General features: G+C 33.9%; 1 protein-coding gene across 3 annotated transcripts in view; it reads right to left on the bottom strand.

Moving 5' to 3' along the window:
• Positions 1 to 355: 355 nt before the first annotated feature.
• Positions 356 to 12,365, bottom strand: part of LOC123700696 — a 242,836-nt gene continuing 230,826 nt past the window's right edge. For all 3 annotated transcript variants that reach the window (XM_045647993.1, XM_045647992.1, XM_045647994.1), the window contains 6 exons: positions 5,388 to 5,566; positions 4,774 to 4,925; positions 4,302 to 4,506; positions 3,756 to 3,917; positions 3,556 to 3,653; positions 356 to 3,372 (listed from right to left, as the gene is read on the bottom strand). In XM_045647993.1, coding sequence (XP_045503949.1) covers positions 3,138 to 3,372; positions 3,556 to 3,653; positions 3,756 to 3,917; positions 4,302 to 4,506; positions 4,774 to 4,925; positions 5,388 to 5,566 — 1,031 coding nt within the window. In that variant the 3' untranslated portion in view covers positions 356 to 3,137. The remainder of the gene's footprint in view (positions 3,373 to 3,555; positions 3,654 to 3,755; positions 3,918 to 4,301; positions 4,507 to 4,773; positions 4,926 to 5,387; positions 5,567 to 12,365) is intronic.

The following is a 12,365-nucleotide window of genomic DNA, read 5'->3' as shown; positions in this document are numbered from 1 at the left end:
TTAGCGCGTTCAAGCAAACAAAATCTTCAGCTTTATAGTACCTATTAGAATAGACTAATCAAATTTCATCTAATATGCATTTCGGTTTTATTTATATATGTTTGATATCAGTATCATTTGAATAGCATTTTAAATGTCTATATTATGTGGAGACGGAATAAACAGCTTTTCTCTCAAATCAATTTATGTTCATTTTTTCAACCACACTGACAACATTATTCCTAATTCACGATGTAGGATATCTCTGAATTAAGTACCTATGTGAAAGTTATTTTCATAATTTTTTAAATCAGTTGACTAATGTCTGACTAAAAAGGGCAGTAATTAAAAAAGGGTTTCAAATAAAAGGCAGTAATAAAATTGAAAACCAATGTTTATTTATCATTCCAAAAAGCCAACATGATGTTATCCAAACACCTAAAGATGTTTCCATTCCATTGCTAAAAAAATTAAATGCACATTATAGCATGTCCATACACCCTAAGCTTAGTCCAAAATAAAATACAAAAGCTTATAGAAATATGACACACTATGTCGGCATTACCGCCTAAGTGATTAACATTTAATTAATTATTAACTTTCTCTGCAGTGACTTATTTAAATTGATTTATTCTCTTAAGAAATACTGGCGGTTGCGATTGTTATAATGGTTCATAAATAAAACTTTTTAACGTTAGTAAAAGTTGACTTTTATATCACTACAGAGATATTCTTATAACTAATTTAATCATTCACAACTAGAATGCGCTACACACTCAAACATCAAGCATGACTTACAAAAGGTGAATATTCCCTGATAAAAATCATGGACTTATAATATTGTAAATAGATAATAACTTTGTAGAATATATACTTTCTTCTTATTAAGTTACCTATACAAGTAATATGTTTTTTTAATACAATTTCTTTGCTGTATGTTGATATAATTCTTTTTAAATTGCCAATAATTGAAGCACATTATTGAAAATTATTTAATTAATAATTACGACATACCTAATAACTATACAAAGGGATATAGTCATTAAAAAACCATGAATCTGATATGATTAGTAGGTAAGTATCATCCTAAATAATAAATTAGATTTATTACTGTTTTTGATAATACACATACATACATATCGACAATATTATCAGTTTAAAATGAAATACTCATGTTTAACAACAGGAATATTCAACACCTATCGGCAAAATGGTAAAATAATTAATAAAAATATTACATTTTCATATAAAAATCAACAAATTATAAATTTCGTTACACCCAACATTCAATACAATAAATATTATATCAATCAAATAATAATAAAATAATAGATAAGAAATAAGAATCAATAATAATTGTTTGTTTCATAAAATCAAACACAGATGAAATTACGGTATAGATAAAATATAAAGGTGATTTCTCATTTGCACTATAGTTTGCGACAGTACATAGCCTAGCAGTTGTAATATGTTATTTAAAAAATAAGAATATGATAATATATTAAAAGCTAGCAGACTATTAAAGCCAGTTGATCCACTTTATCTGAACTTTATTAGCTTGCTAACAAATTTATTATTGTTTTTCTAATGCAGCTGTAACACTCTTTAAACGAACAAAATCGCAAACTATACGTCAAATAAAATATCAGATACATAAGACATACATTGAATTTATTACAAAACAGGCAATCTTAAAAAATTATAGATATTTAAGTTTAGCGTTAAATTGATATTTATTTATTCAGTCTTATAAGTTAACTTTCATTAAGGCCACTGTATTACATTATGTAATACATTTGTATATATCTGTTCGGTGAGATCTTGATAAACTATAGAAGTTTTGATACTTATACTTAATGTTTTTATCATTAGCATTGTAGATAATCTTATGTAGGTGTATAGTAAGATTATATAATACTTGCACTTTTTATTAAATGCAAGGCCAAGGTAACTTAAATATGTTTTTCCTTGGTTTTATAACTCGCCGAACAGACGAAACATTTAAAATATAGAGTAATAATTCCACTAAAACTCTATGTTTATTGCAAGTTAATGAATAGCATCTTTAAAGATACAAGTCGCGTCAAGTAAAAAGAACGCTGACGGATGGCTGCGCATTGGCGATTTATCGGTCTATTTGGTGTTATGAGGTGGTTATAAGAATAACAAATAGGTAATTGCGAAGCCACGATTCGCGAGCCTAGTTCAAAAATAAAATAATCGGCACATAGCTTTCGTGCAAAACTCGATCCATGCAAACACACCCCATCACTTTCATCCAGCGTTCTTTTTACGTGACGCCGTACTATACGTAACAAGATACACACTTAGCGCATTCCACACACGACAAAAATTAAGTAATTGTACTACAATAGGCTTACATACAAACTTGTTGTTAGTAAATTATTACTAAAGTACCTAGTTTGAACTTCATCTGATACAGATGATATTATTTTTTGGAACACTTTCGTTTATTTGACATTTTTTTTTGCTGTGAGCAATATTTTTATTTCGTTTCCACGCAAACCATTACAGTAGTAAAAATAGTTAAGGCTGCGTTCACACGTCAACATAAATAAAAGAATACTTAATGTACTTCTTGTTAGTCACTAAACATAACATTTATACCTCATCAATCTCGCATCTATTCTTGGAATTTGGCAAATTGATTATTATCGATTAAACATGCAACTTCTACCAAACCCAACATTCACACAGACATAAAAAATTAAAATAACACAACACTAGTTGGATGTTTCAAATCACAACCTTTTCAACCAATTATATGGTTCGAAGTTTGTATATTTATATTATAAAATGTCTTGTGAGCTTCGTAAATGCTCTCTTTATTCTCCATTCCATACTAGACTTTCAAGTTTCAAATTAGCAGTAGTTTCCACTACGCATTCTCCTCTATAGAATTTCCATAATCAAATGTCTGCAAACAAAAACGTTTACAGATAACAAATTTCATTACACACCACGTGTATGCAAAACAGTTCGAAAATAGAATCTAAATTCAAAACGTTCCTCAATTCGAACAAGAATTTCCGGTGAATGACAACGTCTAAATCGCGCTACTCTATGGACGCCGTTGATGATGTCACGCGTGACACGTCACAGTGACAGCTGTCAAACCTTCGAGTGTAAAGGCGCGTTCACACTGGCGGCGGTCCCCTGACGTAACGCAGTTGCGGCGTTAGCGTTTGCGCTAGTGAGTTTAGCGCGTCGCAACATTTCGGCCGTTCTACGAGCCACGCTGCTAAGAGCAACGCCACGAGGCAGAGTTGTATGGGGATGGACGAGCGGAGAACACGCCAAACCCATCCGCTACGTGGGTTGTAGTCGGGGTCTCCTGAACCGGTTTTGCTTGTTGCTACTATTGCATGGTCCCTGGTGAAAGAAGATAATGTCTGTTTATAGTATACACGTGTTACTTATACAACATGATAGATATATAGGATTAGTGATATAATACTAAAATGTTAATATACACTTAACAATTGTCTTATAAGATTTGAAAATACATATATAACATCCTTATATTACTCCACAATATGATTAAACGTAACTTACGTATCATCATCGATTTTCAAATCAGGAATGCTTTGTTCCACAAGAGCACGACACGACTCTTGCAATATCTTCACTTCATTCTCTGTTTGCTCCATACGCTATAACAAAAATATTAATTATGTTAAAATGCCAAAACATCATTATAATTATTTCCCAAAAATGATATATTTTTTTTTTGTTAAATAACCGTATGTACACACCTTCGCAATAGCTCTATGCGCGGGCGAGTTCGGTGCGAGCGCGGCCTGCAAGCGCTTGGCGAGTTCCCGCAGCGCGCTCAAACGTCTCGCGCGACCGCCCGCGTTCTCGCTGTCGCCGTCCGATATACCGGAGTCGGATAGCGAGTCGCATGTTGAACCACCCTGGAAATAGATAATTCATTAATTAATATTAAAATGATTGTTATTATTAATACCTACTTAAAATGATCATTGAAGATGAAATACTTGAGAAGGACAATAAAGATTTATGGTAGTTTATGTAATAATTAGCACTCTTAATATGGACACTCAAGATAATTGGTACTAGAGATAACTTATCGATAGTACACTACAGTCTACACTAATAACATTGAACCAAATTTCAAGTAACAAGTATCTATTAACATAAACTTAATAGTTTATAATGATAGTAGGATAGGTAGGCAGGCATTTGATTTATTAAATTCAGACTTGAAATTATTAATAATACCTTTAGCACAATTATTTACAATCCTCATCACAATCTGCAGGATACAAAACACAAACCTTTTTCTTATCAACCAAAGAAGCAGCCAGCTGTCGTATTTGGACAGCAACTTCGCTTTGGTCATCTATCTTAGATCCTTTTTCGCGCAACGCCTGTAGTGTCGCTATATCACCACGTAAAGCTCCCTGCAATTCACGCAGAGCATTCTCCCATTCAGCCCAGGCACTAACTGCCTTTTCGAGCGAGAGAAGCTCATTAGATGTGCTGTAGAAAATTAAAACAATAAAGATAACATTCATACACAAATTGTCTTCATATTTGAATTGTTTAAGCACTACAAACATGGAATAGAATAAAATGAAGTCTGAGATAAATGAGCTGCAATTAATGTCCCCAATTGTATAAGTCACGAAACATTAGAGTTCTGTGTGAATTAATCAGAGTCCATTGTCATATATCAAAGTTGCAGAACTCTCTAGTAATTTCTAATTCACACGTTAATAAAAACATTGTGTTATAGTTTATACGAACCGTTGATGTGCGTCGTCCCAAGCGGCTAGCAGAGCCGTCAGGTCCGCAGTCAGACCGCTTTCATCTGTCTCCATTTCGCCGAGCGCGCGACGAACGGAGACGGTAAGTTTCAACATCGAAACTTTGCATTCTAACAAACGTGACAGACGGTCCTGTAATCAAAAAATATGGGTTAGGATTTGGGATAGAATATAAACTACATCCTTGAAATAGTGTTTCCACTATCATTATAAAGTTTTTTTATTTGAAATTGCAAGAACCAGCTACCACATATTATTTGTAGTTTTATTTCAAAATGGTATTTTTCACTTTACTGTATGTTTGATCTTTGTTATTATTGAACATTAATTATGTTGCTTTATTGCTGCTGTAATTCAGATTACTAATGTAAAAAAAAAGCTTCGAAAACTATTTTCTAGCCTAACGCATCTCAGCCACTAACTTCTTTCAAACTTTTTTCATTTGCACGCCATTTATGGCTAATGTGTTGATTCGAATTATAATAAATTTTGGTATCTTTGTTTACACACACATTATGCAAATAAAGACATTTACTTATTTATTTAATTTAAAATTTGATTATATAAATCTACATCTCGTTAAGTAACAAATACCTTCAACTCCTCAATGCGTCTGTGCAGCTGCGCTCTAGTGTGCGGTTGCGGCGCACAGTCCCCGTGCTCGCACAGCTCGTCGAGCGTCTCCCGCAGCGACGCGATCTCGCGACGCAGCCGCCGCGCGCCGCCGCGACGTATCGCCGCCGCGCGGAGCGCTGACCATCGCGCTGACACCGCTAGTGTGGACATACCATTATATTGTTAGAAATTATGCCATATTATAGTAGTCTTGGCTGATTAGATTAGGTAGGAATATATATGTATATGTAGAATTAAATAAATCTCAAATACACGAAATTACATTGAAATATTTCTTCACATATTATGTACAGTGAAAATTTGTATATGTATATGCATATCGCGTAAAATGAATAATCTTAAGTGTTTTTAAAAACTTTCTAATCAAAGATTTTATGGAAATATCAACGTAGTAAATAATACATAGGAATATGAACATCTTTTCAATACAACATTATAAAATTGAAGAATTTAAGAAAATTGAATTCAATTTATTCGGAGCGCGATAACAATGTAAATTTTTAGCACATTGATAAACCGAAGGTGACATGGCATAGGTTTTAGGTCAAACTCGTCAGATATATAAAAAAGACAGCAATTAATTTCGTGCTGTATTTAAAGTATAAATACGTCATTTCAAATTATATATTTCAATTATAGAATATTTGTGTTTGCTCGACCACCATACGAAACATACGAGGGTTCCAGGCAAACTTAAATTATGCCTATAAAGTGATTATTTATATAAAAGAAAGCAGTAGTTATACACTTTCCTAGCATCTTACTAATATGATAATATCTGTACATATTTCCACGCAAAGAGCATCATAACAACGCATGAATACCATGTTCTATTGAGCTACAAATAAGTACTGGGCACATTCAAGGCGACGTTCAAAGGCTGAACAGAAATAGACTGCGCAAACGCATTAACATAACACACAGTCTGTGTAGCATATATCCGCATATGGCGAAGGAGCTAGAAAGGAGGACGATATTTGCCTAACAATCGTATTTGAATACGAATTTATTACTATCGTAGATATAGGAATATCTCTGGTTGAAGATATGTTGATAAAGTTTGCCTAGGCCTGACCATAGTCTACAAAACATAGTAATTTCAGAATTTGTCAGTTACAGAACTACTATGTAGAAATATCTCAAAACATCCTTGAAATTAGAAATAATCACGTAATAAATTATATAATTGCAAAACATTGACCAATACAATCCAACTTATAATATTGCTATATGTATCATAGATTGCGCCAAATTACACTGGCAGGATACCAGCAGTTGCATTGATATTAACCCACTGACACCATTCGAGGAATGTAATGCACGACCCGTGTACCATGTAACTACTTCTAGTGCCAGATGCAGAATAAAAAGCATCGTACGAACTACCTACGTAATGTTAAGCTTTCAACGGCTAATGCAGATATTATTTGCTCTGAAAACAGCAAAAATAATTATGACAAAATTTGCGATTACTGAACTTGTTGCAATGGAATATTTCAAAGACACTGTTCCTGAGATCAATGAAACGTTCGATAACACTTGAAGGAAAAGTAAGCCATTCTCTAGAAATAAAACTTTAATGGTCCGATATAACGAGTATCCATTAAACCTTACAACAATCACTTAAATTAAAAAACAGTTAAAAACACATTACAGGAAGGAATACATCCATAAAGCGGTAGGGACATAAATCGTGTTTTCAGAAAACAAAACCGAGACATTCGTAATGTTGAGGATGTCGTAAATGTCCGTAAATCAGAATAGATAGCAAAACTTGGATATTCAGAGCATCGTGTTTAAAATAGAGCTGTTAATGTCATTGGGTCCATGAACTTGTCTGAACAATAATCCGGAGGATTTATGGAATCTCCCGAGTCCCGTTACGCTCGGCATTTGAGAGAAATTAGATTTCCAGTAACAGTTACAGGCTTTAATAGCCGAAAATGTCGAGTATTTAAATGGTATCTAACTCCAGAAGCAACTACTACTTCATATATATCCTAGTTCAACTTATGTTTAAATTTTATTGGCTACATACAGGTGTGAACATTAATGTTTAGATTGAAATATAAACTAATAATCTATACTAATATTATAAAGCTGAAGAGTTTGTTTGTTTGTTGTTGTACTGGTCCGATTTAAAAAATTCTTTCGGTGTTAGATAGCTCATTTATCAAGGAAGGCTATAGGCTATATTATAATCATCACGCTACGACAACAGGAGAGGAGCCACGGGGGTGAAACCGCGCGGAGCGGCTAGTATAGTATATATAATTGGTCTTATATAATGCCTTAATTTAAAATTACATCTCAATTTAAATTACGTAACACCAAAAGCTTTCCGAGCGGAAAAACGATAATTTTGGTCAATTACCGAGATCACAAGGTGCAATAAATAACGATCCACACAACTTCCCAATAAAGAGAAAGTCGTATAAAATAACTTTTACAAAATTGCTAGTTGTACATCGAGACACGTGAAAATACGCCACGTATGCAGGTAGGTAATCGATTAACCGAAAAAGTCGCCTGGCCAGAGATACGGGTTCGTTAACACTAATTGAAATTTCCAAACTGTATACCAACTACACGGTCGTTAGTCTTCGTGAAATTATTTCGAGCACCAATAAACTGTACCGGTTTCGATACTGAACCAATTTGCGTACCGCAGGAAGCAAATTTGTCTTTCGTCGTATCAGTTTGTCAAGTGTTGTTTTCCGTGTGTTTATCATATCGAGACCTCTTCAGAAGCCACTATAGATGTCCGAATCCATACATAAGTATCATTTTAATCCAAGCGTATTCAACAGTTTAATAGGATAAAATTTAACTTTCAAAGGAGACTTTAAGCATTATTTTCAACGCCACATTAAAACAGTGAAACTAGTTGCATCGATGCTAATTATACCCTGATTACATAATTAACTCAGTACCATATCTGATATTCTAATGACATTACGTAACTTTACAATGAACACTTTTGACTTAACTTCCATAAATCATTTATAATTGTGTGACGTCATTTCGAAACTTCACGAAACTTAGCAATTAAGATAATCTAGAATATTTACATTAAGATTCCTATTTTTATATAGTGTTATTTCTAGAATCCATTATGAAGAATATAATTTTGCTAGTAAATAAATCTATGAGGTGTGAATGCGTAAAGTATTTTCCATTTGATTACGAGTTACGAACCTATGTGAAGTTGGCAACTAACTGAATAAAAATGAGTGTTTCTCAATTCTATACGATTGTACTAGGTTTGTACCGGATTGTACCGCTTTTTATTTTGTTTGTAACCCAAAGAGGTGGGGAGAAACATAGGGTCGTAGTTATATAGTTCGCTGCTAACTGAATAAAAATGAGTGTTTCTCAATTCTATTCGATTGTACTAGGTTTGTACCGGATTGTACCGCTTTTTATTTCGTTTGTACCCCAAAGAGGTGGGGAGAAACATTTTTTTTTTTTTTTTTTTTATTGACGATAGGGAAGAGCTTGACCACAATCTCGCCTGATGTTAAGCTGAGATGTGGTCTAAGATGGTACGCGCTTCCCTAGAAGGTACCTGTTCACCCTACGCTTGAAGACCCCAAACGAACCTACGTTTCCCCCCACCTCTTTGGGGTAAAAACGAAATAAAAAGCGGTACGTTCTGGTACAAACCTAGTACAATCGAATAGAATTGAGAAACACTCATTTTTATTCAGTTAGCAGCGAACTATATAACTACGACCCTATGTTTCTCCCCACCTCTTTGGAGTACAAACGAAATAAAAAGCGGTACGTTCTGGTACAAACCTAGTACAATCGAATAGAATTGAGAAACACTCATTTTTATTCAGTTAGCAGCGAACTATATAACTACGACCCTATGTTTCTCCCCACCTCTTTGGGGTACAAACGAAATAAAAAGCGGTACATTCTGGTACAAACCTAGTACAATCGAATAGAATTGAGAAACACTCATTTTTATTCAGTTAGGCAAATTTTCTTTAGTTTCTTCATGTATATTTATATAAACGTGAATATTAGTTTTTTAATATATCTTTTTCGGTTCTGATAACGGCACAATCCGGTACAAACGATATGCTTTGAGTTAGCATTAAAAAAATGCTGTATTTCTAGGTCGGCAGCGAACTATATAACTACGACCCTATGTTTCCCCCCACCTCTTTGGAGTACAAACGAAATAAAAAGCGGTACGTTCTGGTACAAACCTAGTACAATCGAATAGAATTGAGAAACACTCATTTTTATTCAGTTAGCAGCGAACTATATAACTACGACCCTATGTTTCTCCCCACCTCTTTGGGGTACAAACGAAATAAAAAGCGGTACGTTCTGGTACAAACCTAGTACAATCGAATAGAATTGAGAAACACTCATTTTTATTCAGTTAGTCGAATTTTCTTTAGTATCTTCATGTATATTTATATAAACGTGAATATTAGTTTTTTTATATATTTTTTTCGGTTCTGATAACGGTACAATACGGTACAAACGAAATGCTTTGAGTTAGCATTAAAAAATGCTGTATTTCTAGGTCGGCAGCAAACTATATAACTACGACCCTATGTTTCCCCCCACCTCTTTGGGGTACAAACGAAATAAAAAACGGTACGTTCTGGTACAAACCTAGTACAATCGAATAGAATTGAGAAACACTCATTTTTATTCAGTTAGTCGAATTTTCTTTAGTATCTTCATAAATATTTATATGTATAAACGTGAATATTAGTTTTTTAATATATTTTTTTTTCGGTTCTGATAACGGTTCAATCCGGTACAAACGAAATGCTCTGAGTTAGCATTTAAAAAAATGCTGTATTTCTAGGTCGGCAGCGAACTATATAACTACGACCCTATGTTTCTCCCCACTTTTTTGGGGTACAAACGAAATAAAAAGCGGTACAATCCGATACAAACCTAGTACAATCGAATAGAATTGAGAAACACTCATTTTTATTCAGTTAGTCGAATTTTCTTTAGTATCTTCATGTATATTTATATAAACGTGAATATTAGTTTTTTTATATATTTTTTTCGGTTCTGATAACGGTACAATCCGGTACAAACGAAATGCTTTGAGTTAGCATTTAAAAAAATGCTGTATTTCTAGGTCGGCAGCAAACTATATAACTACGATCCTATGTTCCCCCCCACCTCTTTGGGGTACAAACGAAATAAAAAGCGGTACGTTCTGGTACAAACCTAGTACAATCGAATAGAATTGAGAAACACTCATTTTTATTCAGTTAGCAGCGAACTATATAACTACGACCCTATGTTTCTCCCCACCTCTTTGGGGTACAAACGAAATAAAAAGCGGTACAATCCGGTACAAACCTAGTACAATCGTATAGAATTGAGAAACACTCATTTTTATTCAGTTAGTTGCCAACTTCACATAGGTGAGTTACGACACATCCTCAACGTTAAGGAGTGAAAGCAAAGAAATTTTATAGGAAAACGTGATCTTATGTTTAAAAGGTGTGTCGTAATGGTGAATATTTATTTAATGGAAACGTACATTTAAAATACAAACGTGAAAAACGAAATGATATTATGTGACTTTTATCGAGGCTTAAAAGATACTCACAGTTCGAGGTACAAAAGCAATTTTACAGATATACATCATGTTCACACGGCATAAAAACAGTACCTGGATAAGGCGGGAAGTGATTCCGATCCATTATGACACTGTCAACTCGATCATGCGCGGGAGTCGACGAGGCGGCAAGGTTAAAACTGCACTACTGAATTACTGAATTAACCTCAATAACCAGTCTTGTTACCAGCGTGCAAGGTTCATTTTAATTTAGCACGCCAATTGTGGATCGTGACGAAAATTTTGCTATTTTATAGTTGGTGACTCGAGCACTTATTGCAAGCGATCTAGGTGCCAATTGCCTTGAAACTGCTACGCTTGGTTACAAATAGATTGTGATAGACGGAAAACTACAATGGAACTGCAAGTAGCAGTGAACATGTTGAGCGAAAATGTGACTTTGGTATAGTGTCTTACGATTTCTTATACTTTATCGTGATAACTGCAAAATATGATGCGACACAGGTTGACAAACTGTAGCGAAACGAAGGTGACCCCGATTAAAGGCTAACAATTTCATATCAAGTAGGTATTGATTTGAAGAAAACGTAGTTGAAACAAAGGTTAAATGTGAAAATCAATTTTTTTTGCAAATGGTAAATAAAATCAATCCAACTGCAAACACAAATGATGAAGAAAAACAAAACCATTACAATGGGCATATTTTCTTTTACAAGAAATAAAAATAAACACATATTTAAAATTAAATTTCGCATAGATTTTCGCCACAGTGCGCAAAAACATTTTTCCTGCCGTTCGTCACGATATTTATTTTACCTACTAAAATTTTATTCAAAATCTTCCATATTCTTCAAGTACTTGTCAAAATTAAACAAAGCTTTTCAAATAGAGCAAAAAATTCCAAAGGTTAATATTCTAATTACTATTCACACCGCTCCTTTTAAATTTCAATGAATGCAACTATGAAGAAACAGTAAGGCACATAGCTTACCAAAACGAAACAGGAACTAACCACGTGATCGTAATAATAACTTACATAACTGATTACTGATTATATCACAGAGCATTACGCTTTTAATCAATCGGAATTAAATGCATCTCTTATCTCAATTTAGTATTACGCAACTAATTAAAACAACGAGAGAAAAGATATCAAATGATTAAGCTGTCGAAACATTCTATGACAAATCAAGTGTGAAAAATATTGTTAACTAGCTTTCCGCCCGCTGCTTCGCCCGCGTTTTCAAAGAAAAACCCGCATAGTTCTCGTTCCCGTGGGATTTCCGGGATAAAACCTATCATATGTGTTAATCCAAGTTACCCTCTATATGTGTGCTAAATTTCATTGTAATCGGTTCAGTAGT

This window comes from Colias croceus, chromosome 20, assembly GCF_905220415.1.
Source record: "Colias croceus chromosome 20, ilColCroc2.1".
In the NCBI taxonomy this organism is placed as follows: Eukaryota; Metazoa; Arthropoda; class Insecta; order Lepidoptera; family Pieridae; genus Colias; species Colias croceus.
This window is presented reverse-complemented; position numbering and strand designations above follow the sequence as displayed.